Below are 16,338 nucleotides of genomic sequence, written 5' to 3' on the forward strand. Positions count from 1 at the left end.
CCAACAAAGATGGTGGCTAATTTGCATACTGCAGGCAGGGCAGGACAGCGCCATCCGCCTGCCCTGCCGCCATCCGGGCCTGCTATCTGCGACCCGGGGCAGCAGGCGTCCGTGTGCGACCCGACCCGGGGCAGCCGGGCAGTGCAGCAGCGATCGGCCAGCCCAACTGGCCTCCATCTGGGCATCCCATGTGCAACCCGCCCGGGGCAGCGCCCCAACCCCTGGATCGGGCCTGCCCTCTGCCACCCAGGGAGCAGGCCTAAGCCAGCAGGTGGTTATCTCCCGAGGGGTCCCAGACTGTGAGAGGGCACAAGTGGGGCTGAGGGATACCCCCCACCCCTCCCCCTGCCAGTGCACAAATTTTTGTGCACCGGGCCTCTAGTCCTATATAATAAAACCCTAGTATGCAAATTAACCGACGGTGGAATGACCAGTTGCTATGATGCACACTGACTACCGGGGGCAGATGCTCAACACAGGAGCTGCCCCCTAGTGGTCAGTGTGCTCCCACAGGGGGAGCCCCACTCATCCAGAACCAGGCTCATGGCTGGTGAGTGCAGTGGTGGTGGCAGTAACCTCTCCCGCCTCCGCTGCAGGTGGGCAGTAAGGAGTGAGGGGTCCCAAGCTGCAAGAGCCCTGGACTGCAAGAGGGCACAGGCCGGGCTGAGGGACCCGCTCCCTTCAGTGCTTGAATTTCATGCACCAGGCCTCTAGTCATTTTTATAACCAGTAAAAAAAGTATTTCTTTAAAAAGAGAGACTGTCTTTAATAGCATGGAATGAAGAAATAATAAATGTTATTACAGGCTGAGCCAATATGGAACAAAGGATGGAAGTAAAGAAGTTTTTCAATACTTGGCCCTAAATGATAAGGCTAACCATTAAAGTACCAAAACATTTTGGATAATATCTACAAAATGTACTACAATATAAGCTCTGGTGTCCAAAAAAACCTTTAGCTGAATTTTTCTTTTGTTTAAATACTTTACTTAATTCAGACACCCCATTATATCTTTGCCCTCTGTGTGGCATATGGTACTGCCTACCACTCTTTCTGGAAATACTCTCTCCATAGTAGACAGGATTCTATCTATAAGGTCCTAGTTTTTCTCCACTCTGCTGTGTACAACCAATAAGCTGTGTATAGCACAATTCCTGTTGCACAATGGGGGACCCTCGGTTTTCTCCTCCTCAGCACTCAATTTCTGAGCCTCATGGATAGACATATCCTCTTCTACATTCTGTCCTAGGTCCTCTTCTCACTGTACACACTATCCCTAGGCAATTTCAAGACCACGCAAGTACTTGGTAACACCCAAGTCTATCTCTATCCAGATCTCTCTCTAGATTCATATATCTGCCTAATGGATATTTCTTCTTAGGTGTTTAATTGGCACCTAAAATTCAATATATCAAAACAATTCATCATATTCCTCTTCAAACGTACTCCTCTTCCTGTTCTAACTATCGATGTAAATGGCAACATCCTGCTTCTCTCTCTTTTTTTTTTATTGATTTTTTACAGAGAGGAAGGGAGAGGGATAGAGAGTTAGAAACATCAATGAGAGAGAAACATCGATCAGCTGCTTCCTGCACGCCCCCTACTGGGGATGTGCCTGCAACCAACGTACATGCCCTTGACCGGAATTGAACCTGGGACCCTTCAGTCCGCATAACATTCTGCTTCTCAAAACAGAAACTAGGCCATTATCCTTGGTTTTTTTCACTTCTTCCTCTCTCACATCCAATAATTCAACAAGTCCTATCATCCTCTCTGTCACTTCCCTAATTTAAGCCACCAGCATCTCTCACCTGGGTTATTATTACATTCTTCTAACCCCAGTTCCCTATAGCCATTCTAATTGTATTGCCAAGCAATATTTTAAAGTTAATACATCAACTTGTTACTATCTATATAAAATCCCACAAATGACTGTCACTATCTTCAGAATAAAGTACAAAGTCCAGAAAGCATGATTTATAAGACTCCACTTACTTCTCGAATTTTATTTTTTACTAGGGGCCCAGTGCACGAATTCGTGCACCTTGAAAGGAACTGTGGGCCACGAGGCTGTGGTGGTCACAAGGTCAGGTCTCGGCCCATCCTCCGTGCCCCTGCCCAGCCCCTCCTGCCGCGGCCCCCAGTCCCCTCTCTGCTGGCAGCCCCGCTCCTGCCACCACTCCCACATGCTGACAGCACCGGCCCTGCTCGCATCCATTGACGGAGCGACTGGGCCAGCGCTAGCAGCAGGTGCAAGCAGGGCCGGCGCCATCAGCAGGGCCCGGCGCCATCATCAGATGCGGACCAGCAGCTGCTGCCCCGATGGCCCCTCAGGAGCAGGAGGTGTAGAAGCCCTCAGGAGTGATTGGGGCCGGCAGCCACCGCTCACACCCACTGACGGCGCCAAGTGATCAGGACCGGCACTAGGCGCTAGCAGCGGGTGCGAGCAGTGGCTCCAGAGCCAACTGCAGATGCAAGCGGGGCCGGCGCCAGCAGTGGGTGCGAGAGGCGGCTACTGGCCCCCGATCACCCCTCAGGAGCAGGGGGAGGTGGAGAAGCCCTGAGGGGTGATCGGAGCCGATGCCCGACACCGGCAGCGGGTGCAAGCGGTGGCTCCGGGCTGACAGCAGGTGCAAGCAAGGCCAGCACCAGCAGCAGGTGCGAGCTCCGGGGAGGACCACGGAGCACGGAAGCAAAGAATTTTCAGTAATCACCAGAGGCTTGCCCAGATGACAGCGACCGGCACCCCACCTTGGTCTGGTGCCTCCGCTCACCTGCTCCACCATCCTGCCATGTACCACACTCTGCCACTTGCTGCCAACACCCGCCATGGTCCACGCGCCCCCTGGTGGTCAGCACACATCATAGCAACTGGTTGTTCAGCTGTTCCGCCATTCAGTCTATTTGCATATTAGGGTTTTATATACATAGATACTTCTCACCCTACCTGTTTATTCCTCTTTAAGATCTGACACTGAAATTCTTTCAATCCCCTCACCATACTATCTTTCCTTCATATATTTGTAAACGATATTCAGTGGTGACTCCAGAGAGTACTGGAGAGAACTTAGCCTCCCCCCTAAAACACAAGAGCTCCCAAAACTACATCAAATAAATAATTTAACATTTGTTTACTACACATCATCCAACCCCTACCACATTCCATTTTCAACCAGGCTGTGCTATAACACCACTCACCCTTATTTAATAACCATTCACTTGTTAGTTTCTAATTATCTTTAAAGAGACAACTGAAATATCCCTGAGTCCCCAAGAGCAGATTAGGTACCCCATAAGCAACCTATAATTTTCCCTATCATGGTCCTATTCCACTATATTGTAATAACTTGTTTACATGCCTATGCCCTTCAAAAGTCTTAAGTTCCCTAATGACTTAGACCAGTGGTCGGCAAACTGCGGCTCGTGAGCCACATGCGGCTCTTTGGCCCCTTGAGTGTGGCTCTTCCACAAAATACCACGTGCGGGCGCGCATGTACAGTGCGATTGAAACTTTGTCGCCCATGCGCAGAAGTCGGTATTTTGTGGAAGAGCCACACTCAAGGGGCCAAAGAGCTGCATGTGGCTCGCGAGCCGCAGTCTGCCGACCACTGACTTACACCATGAGGCTATTCACTGCTGAATCACCTATATCTGGCATAGAACCTGGTGTATTACAGACATTTGGTAAATGGCTACCAAATGAATCACAAATATACAAATTTATCCCTCCCACCCCCAAAAAACACTACACCTAAAAAGAAACTATAAAATGTCAATATTTAAATGATTTAATTTTACATTTAAAAGCATCTTCTTCCTGGCCAGGTGGCTCAGTTGATTAAGGCATCATCCCCTATGAAAGGTTGCAGATTCAATCCTGGTCACTGATCTGTTTTTCTCTCTTTCTCTCTTCCCCTTCCTCTCTCTCTAAAATCAATGGGAATGTATCCTCGGATGAGGATCAAAAAATAAAAGTATCTTCAATGTTAAGTCAGTGCTAGAAAACAAATTACAAATATGCCTTACTCTGTGCTTGACATTTTCTTGGAAACTGTGTATAAACAGAACTTTTTACAAACTGAGTTACACCATAAATATGCCAGGAGAGCTCCTGTACTTAGAAATTCTTTTGTAAAGTGAAAAAACTCCAATTAATTTATTCTATATGAATTTAAATTTTCACATGCTCTATTGCCTTTCTTAAAACAAAAGCCTTATAAAAATATTTTTTCAATATCAACCTCGTCTTTCCCAAAAATATACTTGTTTAATATAAGCCATAATACCAATGATGGACGCGTTTTTGTTTGTTTTCAAATATATTTTTATTGATTTCAGAGGAAGGGAGAGCAAGAGATAGAAACACCAATGATGAGAGAGAATCACTGATCAGCTGCCTTCTGCACACCCCACACTGGGGATCGAGCCTGCAAACCAAGCATATGCCCTGACTGGGAATCGAACTGTGACCTCCTGGTTCACAAGTTGACGCTCTACTACTGAGCCGCACCGGCCAGGCAAGGATGAGTTTTTTTAATTTCTTTAGTTTTCTAGACAACATATAAACAAACTCAGGTGTATAAAAAACACCCAGAGTAGGCTCTGCATCATGATGTAAATCTCCTTAGGATGATTATTTGCTAGAATTCATGGGCCATTATGAAGTTATAGATCTTAATGAGCTAGTCTAGAGAGATGAGTAACAGAATTATCTTTAGTAGTAGTTAACCTAAATAATTTTTTATTCACATAACAAAAGTAAAATTCAAGTATGAAACAATTATGTATTTAAACAAAATTAAATGCCAACTGTGGTTCAGAAACTAATTATATTTTCCTTAAGTTTAGAAATATACGTTTGATTTACATTTAAACTGATTCATTTACAAGGCATACGTCAAAAAATACTTTCTTTGTAGTGGCTCAATTTTTCGAGCCTTATATTTTTTTCAGCCAATTAATGAACTTTATCTCTGCCTTTGGCTTTGGTTTTGTTCAATTCTGTTCCTGGTATCAATATAGCCAGCCCATCAGACTTTGCTCTTCTGGGTAAATTCACATGGTGTTGCTTTTTTATTCTATCATAATATGTTTAAGTTTTTAATTTTAGCAAGTTTAAAAGGAAGACTTTCAAATATGAATTTAAGGTATACCACAAATAAAAAAGTATTAAATACCTGTCAACATTTGGCAATGTGCCAGAAACTGAGGAGAACACAATTACTGCCCTAGAGGAAATCTATAATATCTAACCCATAAACATTCACCAGAAAGACCCAAAGGACATATAAACATTAACCACATATACACTGAAGTAGTTACATAATGCATCTATGAAGGACTATGTTTTCTGGGTGATGAGTGAAGAGGGAATTATCCAAGTTGTATGTTAACATAAAGTATTTAGAATTTCTGAAACTAAATGTTAGAACATATTTCAAGCGAGAGGAAAAAATTTCTAGCACATGGTGGTCTGATTTGATGGAGGAGTTGTATTATTTTGTATTTCAGAATCACTGCAATAATATAAAGTGTAAACACTGTCCTAGCAATAGGAAGGCTAGTTGGGTCTTACAGACAAAGAACAAAGATCTTGATCCTAAAACAAAGTCAAGGTAAAGGCACTCAAAAGTGGTTCTCCAGCCGCTTTGAAAACTTTTGGTAATTTCTCAAAAAGCTAAACACAGAAGTACCATAATTCCATAGCTGGATATATACCCAAGAGAAATTAAAACCTGTCCACATAACACATGAAGGTTCAACTAGTACATGAAGGTTCACAGCAGCATTATTTATGACTAGAGGCCCGGTGCATGAAATTTGTACACTCGGGGAGGGGGGGAGCGTGTCCCTCAGCCAGGCCTGTGCCCTCTCGCAGTCTGGGAGCCCTCAGGGGATGTCCAACTGTTGGCTTAGGCCTGCTCCAAGCTGGCAGTCGTACATCCTTAGCACTGCCGCAGGGCGGGAGAAGCTCCCGCCACCGCTGCTGCACTCGCCAGCTGTGAGCCTGCTCCTCATTGAGCGTCTGCCCCCTGGTGGTCAGTGCGCATCACAGCGACAGGTTGTTCTGCCATTCAGCTAATTTGCATATTAGACTTTTATTATATAGGATAGCCAAAAAGTATGAACAGCTCCTCTAGTGTTCGTGTTCATGAAAATTGGCAGCTGCTGAGTGGGACACAGATAATAAGGATAGTCTCCCACCCCTCCCCCTTTCTGCTCACCACCCGTGCTCAAGAGTATGTCTGGGGTGCCACCCAATTGTTCACAGACCAGCTGTTCATGGGGCGGGGGGGGGGGGCGGGGGGGGCTTCCTCTACCAGTTCAGCAACAAGTACATCCAGCAGACCAAGCCCCTCACTATGGAGCATACAATCAATCTGTACCCTCTTACTAATTATACTTTTGGTACAAAAGAGCCCCTCTATGAGAAGGGCAGCTCTGTGGCAGCCATGAGGGAGGGATTTTATAAAACTGGATCAGAACTATAGAAGGGGTTCTGATTCTACATGAGCACTGGCTACCATATGTTACTGTTACACTGGGAACAACTTTCTTCAAGCTACCAAAGGAAGATGAAGATGAAGGACTAAAATGCTTAATGACAGAGATACTCCGTCATCAGGATGGAGTCCTACAAGACTGGGTCATTGATGACTGCATTGGTAACTGGTGGAGACCAAATTTTGAACCTCCTCACTATCCATATATTCCTGCACATAATATAAAACCAAAGGAACATAAGTTGTTTTTGGTTCAACTTCAAGAAAAAGCCTTGTTTGCAGTCCCTAAAAATTACAAGCTGGTAGCCACACCATTGTTTGAATTGTATGACAATGCACCAGGATACAGACCCTATATTTCTAGTCTCTCTCAGCTTTGACCAGGTTCAACTTTATATACAACAGAATTCCCACACAGTGGAGAAGTATGGCAAAAGAAGCTGTCTGTGAGCACAGCTCTACAAAATACGGAATAAACATGGTAGAAATGTTTTTAGTTTTATCTCTTTCCCAACCCCTAAATTGTCACCTGCTTTCTATTGTTTCAATTGTAAAGTTGATAGGAAGAACTAGATAGTGGTGTCAACAAATGTGTTAATGTTTAATTTGCTTTTGTTTCTATTCATATGTTTTTGTTACATTACAGGATGTGAACTTCAAATAAAAAACAATTCAAATGTCCACCAGTTTGGCTCAGTGGATAGACGTCGGCCTGCGGACTGAAAGGTCCCAGGTTCGATTCCGGTCAAGGGCATGTACCTGGGTTGCGGGCATATCCCCAGTGGGGGATGTGCAGGAGGCAGCTGATCGATGATTCTCTCTTATCAATGTTTCTGACTCTCTATCTCTCTCCCTTTCTCTCTGTAAAAAAATCAATAAAATATATAAAAAAAAATATGTTAAAAACAATTCAAATGTCCACCAGTTGATGAATGGATTTAAAAAATGAGGTATATCCATACAATGCAATATTATTCAACCATAAAAAAGAATGAAATGCTGATACATGCACAACATAAATGGTCCCTGAAAACATGTTAGGTAAAAGGCATAAAAGACCACATACATATTATATGATTCCATTTAAATGAAATGTCCAGAACAGACAAATCCATAGACAGAAAATAGATTAATGGTTGCCAGGAGCTGGAAGAGGGGCAATGTGGAGTGACTGCTGATGGGCATAAGGTTTCTTTTCCGGGAGAATTAGTATCTCCCCAAATTTCAGAAATCGTAATGAAAACATAGTTCACTCCTTTGTTAATTTCATTGGAATTTATGGACTGTCTATTATGTATATGATTCTATCATAATGTTTTTTGAGACCTTTCCCCATAGACTTCTAGGCACCTTTTGTTATTAAACATCTTCCAAATTTTTTTTTTTAAGTCTAGAATTAGATAGCGGTGATAATTGCACAGCCTTGTGAATATATGTGCACACTTGAAAAGGGCGAATTTTATGGTATATAATGTATCTCAATTTTTAAAAAGTGGTTCGCAACATTCTCTCTGCCATAACACATCTGACGGACATGACATAATTCCATTACTGAAGGCAGCTTGCTATAGCAGGAACTGATTTTGTGACTTTGACAATAACCATACTAAAGAATACTAAGAATCACTATACACAAGGGCCTTCAAGTCTCAAGATCAAAATAACAGGTGAAAGTCACTTTTTTAGTGACAACAAGAAATGCCTTGAGGTGACAAGAGATCTCTAAAAGGAAAAATCAGTAACAAAGAGATGACCAAGGCCTACCTAAGCTGGTGTGAATGAAAGGATTTACAAATTGTTCTGAAGGAGGAAAGGACAGTAGGACTTTCATTCCCCAGCAGCAGCTACTCCCAGAAAAGGAATAATAAGACAATGAGGATTGAATTCAACAATAAAAGGCACTGTAAGAAAAATGACACCAGCTATGGGGCATAATATACATTTATCAACACTAATTGGCATATACAGTTCCCAACTTACATATGGATCACATTTCAAATGTTTGTAAATCATTATTCTGAACACATTTTTCCAAGAAATAATTTTTTAAAAAGTAGTTGTTTGCACATGGCCTATAATAATTTATAATAATTTGTTATTATTTCTGTTTTTCTTGCTGAAATCCAGCATGCCAGAAGCCATTTCCCTACTTTCCATCTCTTCACACATCAAAGTCCCACCAAGAGAATTCTGCCCCTCCAATCTGTTGCCACCACCATCTCAGCAGCATAAAAGAGACTGGCTACCTACTCCTCATGTAGGTGAGGCCAAAGAAGTGTCATCTGCTATCCAGAGCTGTAATCAAAATGGAGTTCTGCCATGGCAGTTTTACATATGAGAGTCTTAAATCAGACACTTGGATTTCAGAATCTCCTTGTATTCTGATTTCCAACATTCTTGTGATGGAAAACTGCCACACAGACAATTAAAGGTGTTCAGTGCATGCTGATAAATTTATCCCTGTTATTAAATAACAGAAACTTTGTCATGTCCATTGGGTACAATGGAACATTTGTAGTGCATGTACTACACATGCAGCAGATCAAAAAATGCTAGCAACAAAAAGGAATAGGGAGGAAAGGTGTAGGAATAAAAAAAATTTAATCTCACAAAATGTTGGGGTCTATAAGGGCATAACAGAAAGCAACCCTCATTGTCCCATTCCTCTTGAAATACCCTTTCTGATGAGATCCTCTCATCTTCTAAGGGTCAAACAAAATGTTGATATCTTTGGGAGGCTTTTCCTGAAAACCTTAAGCAGTTGGGAGCTTCTATCTCTATGTTCCAACAGCACTTTGTATTAATAATTATAGTGCCTATTAAATTGGTACAGTTTATTTATATGTTTGTTTCCCCCATAGATCTCTCCTCAAATAATGAAATATTTTATTCATCTTTCCAGTCCCAATACCTTGGACAGTGCTTGGCACATAGAATGGATTTCTTCAAATGTTGGGGAAAAAGGTAATTTGCCGGTCTTACAAGAAAATGGGCTATAAGCATGAAATCTCTAAGTGGCCTAAACCAGCAGCCGCCAACTGGTAGTCCATGGACCACTAGTGGTCTGTGAGGTCCGAAAGGTTGGCGACCACGCGCCTAAACAGTGGATCTGAATGCACTGATACCTAAGGCAGATAAATTCAACTCGCAGTAGATAAGAAGTACAAGTTAAATATTCTGCTTTTCCCTTTTCATCATGCTTTTTAAAGGTTACAAGGAATACTCCTTATTGGGCATACAAAATCCCCAGTGATGGGGATTATTACATGTTGTATTTGGCACTCTGACATTTAAAGAAATATTTCAATTAAACTGAATTTATAAACAGGTATCAACAGTATTCAAAGAAAAACTATTAAATTCCTTTGGGAGAAATAAAGGATTCCAACCAAGTTCATAGTTAAGGAACTAAAATAAAACTGAATAAAAGCTCCAATGCAGATTGAATCAGAAGAATCCCTGTGCTAGCCACCAAATGAATGGTTCACAGAGTGGGAACAGGGACTAGCCCATAACTCCCAACATCTTAAGAGATAAATATGAAGAAATGCTAAGTTAGTATAAGACATGTTAGATAAAGTAGCTGTTAAGTCTTTGTGAACTTCCTAACTTCTTTCTAGGAGTTGATGAGAACCCACATTAAAGCATGAGGCTAAGAAATATGGAAGTAAACCATGATCTAAAGTAAAATTTTTTAGCAGTTTTTACATAATCATGCATAAGTATTACATTTTATATTCATAATTTTTAGTTCCTTAAATCATAATACTAGAAAAGATCCTAAAAATTATCAACTGAAACCCCCTAATCGTACAAGAAACCAAGGTCTACAGGAGCAAATGACTTGCCCACGGTCATATTGGTAACAAGAGGCAGAGTGTAAACTCAAACTCAGGTCTCCAGTCTTTCCAATTTTGAGTTCTTTTTACTAGATGAAGAACTTTCATATCTTAACATGCTTTATAAGGGTCTGGTAGACACACACATATACGTGTGTGCTATGATGCACACACACATATCTACATACATACTTTAAAAAAAAAACAGCCTTTTCAGAAATCTACTAAAACAAGTACACCAGTTAACTGAAAAGATTAGTCCTGGGATAAAGCATTCATATTTTCAGAATGACCCACTAAAAACCAAATCTTGATGTCTATGTTTATATTTATTTCAATATATCAATTATATGAAGCATAATGGTTAAGAGCATGGGCTTTATAATAAGAGAGCTGCTTGTAATCCTCTAATTCCAGCTCTGAAACTTAAGTAGTCATGTAACCTTGGACAAATTGGCTTAACTTTCCTAAGCCTCAGTTTCCTCACCTGCAAAACTGTTAGAGAAAAACAAAACTGACTTGATATGGTACTTGTGAAGATTAAATAGAGGATGACCTTAAAGGACTCTGCACAGGACCTGGTACTTACACAATAACTTAGCTATTATCGTCATTATCACTGCCTACTAATCTCTTGGTTTTCTATAAAAGTTTTCTATATGTTTAACACAAACACACCCATATACACACATATGCACCCAATTATATATTATGTTCTTTAGAACATAGGTTAAAGAAGTCTAAAAACCCTATTCAAGAAAACTCCTTTTGGCCCGGCCGGCATGGCTCAGTGGCTGATCTTCAATATATCTATGAACCAGGAGGTCATGGTTCAATTCCCCGTCAGGTCACATGCCCGGGTTGCAGGCTCAATCCCCAATGTGGGGCATGCAGGAGGCAGCCAAGCAGTGATTCTCTCTCATCGTTGATGTTTCTATCTCTCTTTCCCTCTCCCTTCCTCTCCAAAATCAATAAAAATATATTTTTTAAAAAAGAGAACTCCTTTTGCTCCAGCCAGATGGCTCAGTTGATTGGAGCATCCTCTGTACACCAAAAAGGTGTGGGTTCAATTCCTGGTCATAGCACATACCCACGTTTCGGGTTTGAATTCCGGTTGAGGTGCATACAGGAGGCAACCATTGATGTTACTCTCACATCCATGTTTCTCTGTCTCTCTCCCTTTCTCTGGCTCTCAAAACCAACAAACATATCCTTGGGTGAGGATTAAAAAACGAAGAAGAAGAAAGCTCCTTTTGCTTTTCTTTTTTGGAAATCAAACTCTTATTCCAAATTGACTTTTAAATTCTAAAAATGTCCAGAGTTCAGAATTTAAAGACACACATTGTTTTTTGCCTTCTCACAGTTTTCCATTCTTTGGAACAAAATAAGTTTAATTGCCTAAATTCTGCAAAGAAAAAGTAAAATTGACTCAGAAAATTAATCCTCCTGCTTCTCACTAAAGTACCCTTTTGATGTTCAGACACAAAGGACACTATCTCATTTATAATGATAGTAAGAGCAAATTATTTCCAAGATTTATTGTGCACTTATTTTTTAACTCTATTAGAATTTGAAATCAACACAATTATAAAAAGTCCTTTTTCCATGTATTTACGTAATCATGCTTCAAATAAAGTATTTCTCTCTGCACCACATTCCTAAAATGCTGAGTTTATCTAAGTGCAGTATACTAGCAGTATAGTATTACTAATTCTTTAACTCAAAGAAATGACCTTTCAAGCTGTGTATTTCCTAATTCTTTTCTAATAATTCATGTTCTATGATGCTCTCTAGACAACTGTAAGGATACAAAATTTAACTACATTCATTTCAATAGCCAAATTTATATAAACAAAACATTTCATTTTATTTTAAATCTCAAGACTCTTTTTGAAGATGCTACTGTCTGGGTTCTGAGAATACTCTGAAATTTCAGTTACAGAATATATAATTTAATTTGAATGTAAATCAACACTAGAAAAATTATTTGATCATCAACTTTCTATAAAAGATTTAACTACAAACTACAAATTTTATTTTACCAGGACTTAAATTACATTTCACTGACATAAGATCAAAAGAACCTCATAAATACAATGCAGTATTTTACCATTGAGGTTATAAAAAAGAAGCTAAACCAAAAAGTATTCCCTCTAGAAAACAAACACTGCTTTAAGTAATTTTAAAACTCTTTGACATTTGATCCATTTTTTTAAAGTTCATCCTATAAACAAAATCATTAAAGGCTGCTGGAAAACAACCCCATAGAATATAAATAAAAAAGTTATCTTTTCCCAAAATGCAATTACTTTTCAACTATCACAAATTACTAAGAAATGTTCATATACAACACATTCAGCTATTTTTAAATTGTACAATGCTTCCAAAATTATTTTCAGCCTAAATTAAAACCTGACCATAAGATATAAAATGTGGTTTAGAGTACCTTTTGATAATATATGATATTATAGTTTTTAAATAACACATAAAAGCAAAGTTAATTAAATTTGCAGATTTTATTAGCTTAAATCGGTAATTTATAAAAACAGAACTGGCTTCTCTCAGAGAGGTTAAAAATAATTTAAAGTCACCAGAATTTTATAAAACAAATGACAGACTGGTCAAATGTACAACAGTGTTCAATCTCATGGGATTAGGAGTTTTATGAATATACTAAAAAAAATTATTATATTGGGGATGGCAAGATGGTTTAAGGTTTTTGAAAAATAGTGTATGGGAAGTTAACAAGGATCATTTTTTAAATATATGTGTTATTACAAAGTAATACTTCAACAAGAAATATAATTAAACAGTCAACATTCTCTCCAGACACTGATTTCTCAAATGTCACCAGACTATTCATTCTGCTAAAAAGTACTTTTCAGTACCCAGAGCCTCAAGTTTTCAAATTCCTATCTTTTGCACTGCGTTACTGTTGCATATAAACACTGAAATGCACATCCCAAAATTAGAATTACTCTATGACTCTTAGAATACATTTTAAGTTTTTTAGAAATATATATCAATAAATCTAAGAAAAAAAATGTTGAATAAATATACACTTCCTTTTCCAATATCCAGAATACTAAAGTAGTTATAAATATGGCTTCCCTTCCACACCCCCTAGGTAACTTACTTCAGCTTTATGAAATGTTTCATTTTTTAGTACTTACATAGTTCTAAACATACCCCCCTTACCTAAGTTGGAAAAAAAAGCAATTATTTTCATTGTTAAACAGCAGCTAAGCAAACTAACAGAGATGGTCAAGTAAAGCTACTTTGTTTATAATAAAATCTAAAGATTATATAATAAGCTTTGACATTATCTTTCCAGCAATTGTCTATAATATCAAAGGCAACAGAGACAACATCCGTTTTTACTAGAGGAAAACAAGGCATTAAATACATTTTCTCCTCAACTAAGAATTGCCTTCTCTTTTGTCAATATTACAAGACATTCATCTACTGACAAAGGAAAAATGAACACTTCACTTGCCTGTTTAAGAAACTAAACGGGGAGCAATACCAGTCATAGACTTAATTAAGTTATTAATAGGGGAGAATATTTAAAGAAAAGCGGCGATTTAAAGTTCATTGCCAGCTGCTAAATTTGGGGGGAGCCGGCCGAACAAGATAACCCCTGTTTGTGCCTGCCTTTTTCCCCACCACCCACCCTGCACCAAACCCCCATTGTTCTATGTCAAACTCACACTAATGGTATCTACACAGCAACTGCTACATTTCTGTTTCCGATGATTACTACCAGGAACTCTTCAGACTGGATGGACCTGCTGCTCTCTTTCCCCAAAATAAAATCCAAATCTGACAATCAATCAATCACAAACTGGTAAAGGATCACAGCTTCCCTTCCAGTGGATGTCACTCCAGAAGCAGGTGAGGAAATCCCCAGAAGTTTACCATAATAAATCGACACCCCCACCCCCCAAATAAATGATTTAAGCTGACATTTCATAACGAATGTCTTTTTTAAAATCTAGCACCGAAACCCTTGAAAAGTATACAGCCCATGGCATAGAGGCTCCTTTTCCCCATGAGCCACCAAAGTAGAACACAGGCGGCAGCACTCAGGATTCGGTGTGGGTTTGGATCCCTGGTACCACTTCCTCCCCAAACCTGGCTGGCAGGGCAGACGCGGGCGCCGAGGAAGGGGGGGACCGGCACCCCAGCGCCCCACTCCCCCTCGCGGCTACCTGCCCGGGCCCGCGGGAGCGCCGCCCAGCGCGGACACCGCGCCGACACAAACACTCACCCATCCTTCCTCTTGGCTTTGTAGACGTGACCGTAAGTGCCTCGGCCAACTTTGCAGCCCTCGTATTCAAACAGGTCCTCGACCCGCTCCCGCTCGCTGCTCAGCTTCACTTTAAAGTCATAGTCCATTGTCACAGCCTCCGAGGCCGGGGAGCTGGGGCCGGGGGACCGGGGGACACGGGCGGGGACCGGGGAAGCACCGGCAGCCGCAGCCCCCGGGAACCCTCCCGCTCTACACCCGGCGGCCGCAGCGCCGGCCCGACTGATGCGGCAAGAGCTGGAGAGGCCCCGCGAGGGCGCTGGGGACATCCAGGGGGGCGGCCGGGACAGTGCCCGGCGGGGGGTGGGGTGGACGGGGAGGCTCCCCCGAACTAAGAAAAGAAACCGGAAGGAGAGGGCTGGTGGTGGGAAGAGGTTTCTCGCCCTTGTCCCCGCTGGCTCCCGGCGCCGGTGCCCGGCTCTCCCGGCGGCGCGTTCTGTCCCGCTGCGGGAGCGGCCGAGCGCCACTGGGGACCTCTTCTTTTCGAAAAGAGGAATCAACGCTTCACCGCGTGCCAATAGGCAGGCTCGCACTCACTCATTCACTCACTCTCCTCATACACTCCAACAGAAAGGCAGCTCCGCACAACAGCCGGTGCCTCCTCAGAGAGAGGAGGAGGGAGGGGACTCTCGGAACACGGCCGCGGCTGTCGCAAAAACGTCGCGAAGGCTCGGGCTCCCTCCGACCCTCCCTCCATCCCGCTCCGCCGCGGCGTCTGCCCCCGCCAGAGCGGGCACCGGGGGACCAAGTGCAGGGAACAAGGTAGCTACTGACCACAGCTGCAGCCAAACGCACCACGTGGACGTCCCGACGGCGGCCAGAGCCCTAGAGACTACAAGGCCCAGAATGCACGGGCCGCTGCTGTTGCCACCCCTCCTACGACTCCACCCCACACCGTGGGGATATCGGGAGCGTTGCATGATGGGATTAGTAGTCCAAGGTGAAATAAGTTTCAATCACTTGGGGGAAAAAAAAAATCTTATAGAGATATTGTTAGTGTCTGTTTCGAATCCTAAACTTAACCAAAGAAAGTCACGTGTGGTGGAAGCTAGTTTGTATTAAAATCACATTTTGTGCCACTTCCAAACTCCAGATTTCAAAGGGCATTATCATTGTTTAAAAAAAAAAAAAGTCAGTATATTTGTGAATAGCTCATAGACTATCACTTGATGTATTCTTGTCGTTCACTGTCTAATAAGGGCTGCAGAATGATATTAACATACTGATACACATTACAAACATCAGTAAAAGTGAACCACTGACCAGTGTCCACGCTAATCCTAAATAGTGTTACTCATGTGACAGATGACCCTCCAAATGCTTCCGGTCCGTTCAGGGGACGTTATTTTGAGTATGACCTGCACATCTGCCTGTAAAAACAGCAGTTTGTACCCATGATTACAGCAGTGGATCTAAATCCATGGGAACTAATTTATTAATAATTTTAAGGTAGGGAAGGTGTCAGCTGGAGGAGTCCCGATATGTTGACAATAATCCCTTATTTGGTCTTAACATTCTTAATTAGATGTCTATTTTTTTATTTTATATTAATTTTATATTTGTATTTCTCTTAGAGTTGCTATTGTTTGCAATAATGCTCTCCACTGCCCACAGCACTTATAATCTCTCCCACTTTTAAAACCCCTAACACTTTTTTCACCTTTCCTGTGGTATTCATCAAATTCTG

The 16,338-nt window shown here is 41.5% G+C and overlaps 1 protein-coding gene and 1 pseudogene across 12 annotated transcripts in view; one reads left to right on the plus strand and one right to left on the minus strand.

Annotated features, from left to right (window-relative positions):
- CDK8 (cyclin dependent kinase 8) overlaps positions 1-15,513 on the minus strand; it is a 160,557-nt gene extending 145,044 nt beyond the window's left edge. For 7 of the 12 annotated variants that reach the window (XR_002830077.1, XM_023756688.1, XM_014458628.2 and 4 more), the window contains exon 1: positions 14,613-14,931. Coding sequence is in view for 8 of the 12 variants with exons in the window: in XM_023756688.1 (XP_023612456.1) it covers positions 14,613-14,920 (308 nt within the window). In the remaining 4 variants the exon portion in view is untranslated. Of the gene's footprint in view, positions 1-14,612; positions 15,347-15,425 lie in introns of those variants that run through there. The other 5 variants (XM_023756692.1, XM_023756691.1, XM_006092102.3 and 2 more) reach the window with 4 other exon arrangements.
- Positions 4,610-7,080, plus strand: LOC102433060 (annotated as a pseudogene).
- Positions 15,514-16,338: the final 825 nt, after the last annotated feature.

The sequence above is a fragment of the Myotis lucifugus genome, unplaced genomic scaffold (genome assembly GCF_000147115.1).
Source record: "Myotis lucifugus unplaced genomic scaffold, Myoluc2.0 scaffold_98, whole genome shotgun sequence".
Taxonomy (NCBI): Eukaryota; Metazoa; Chordata; class Mammalia; order Chiroptera; family Vespertilionidae; genus Myotis; species Myotis lucifugus.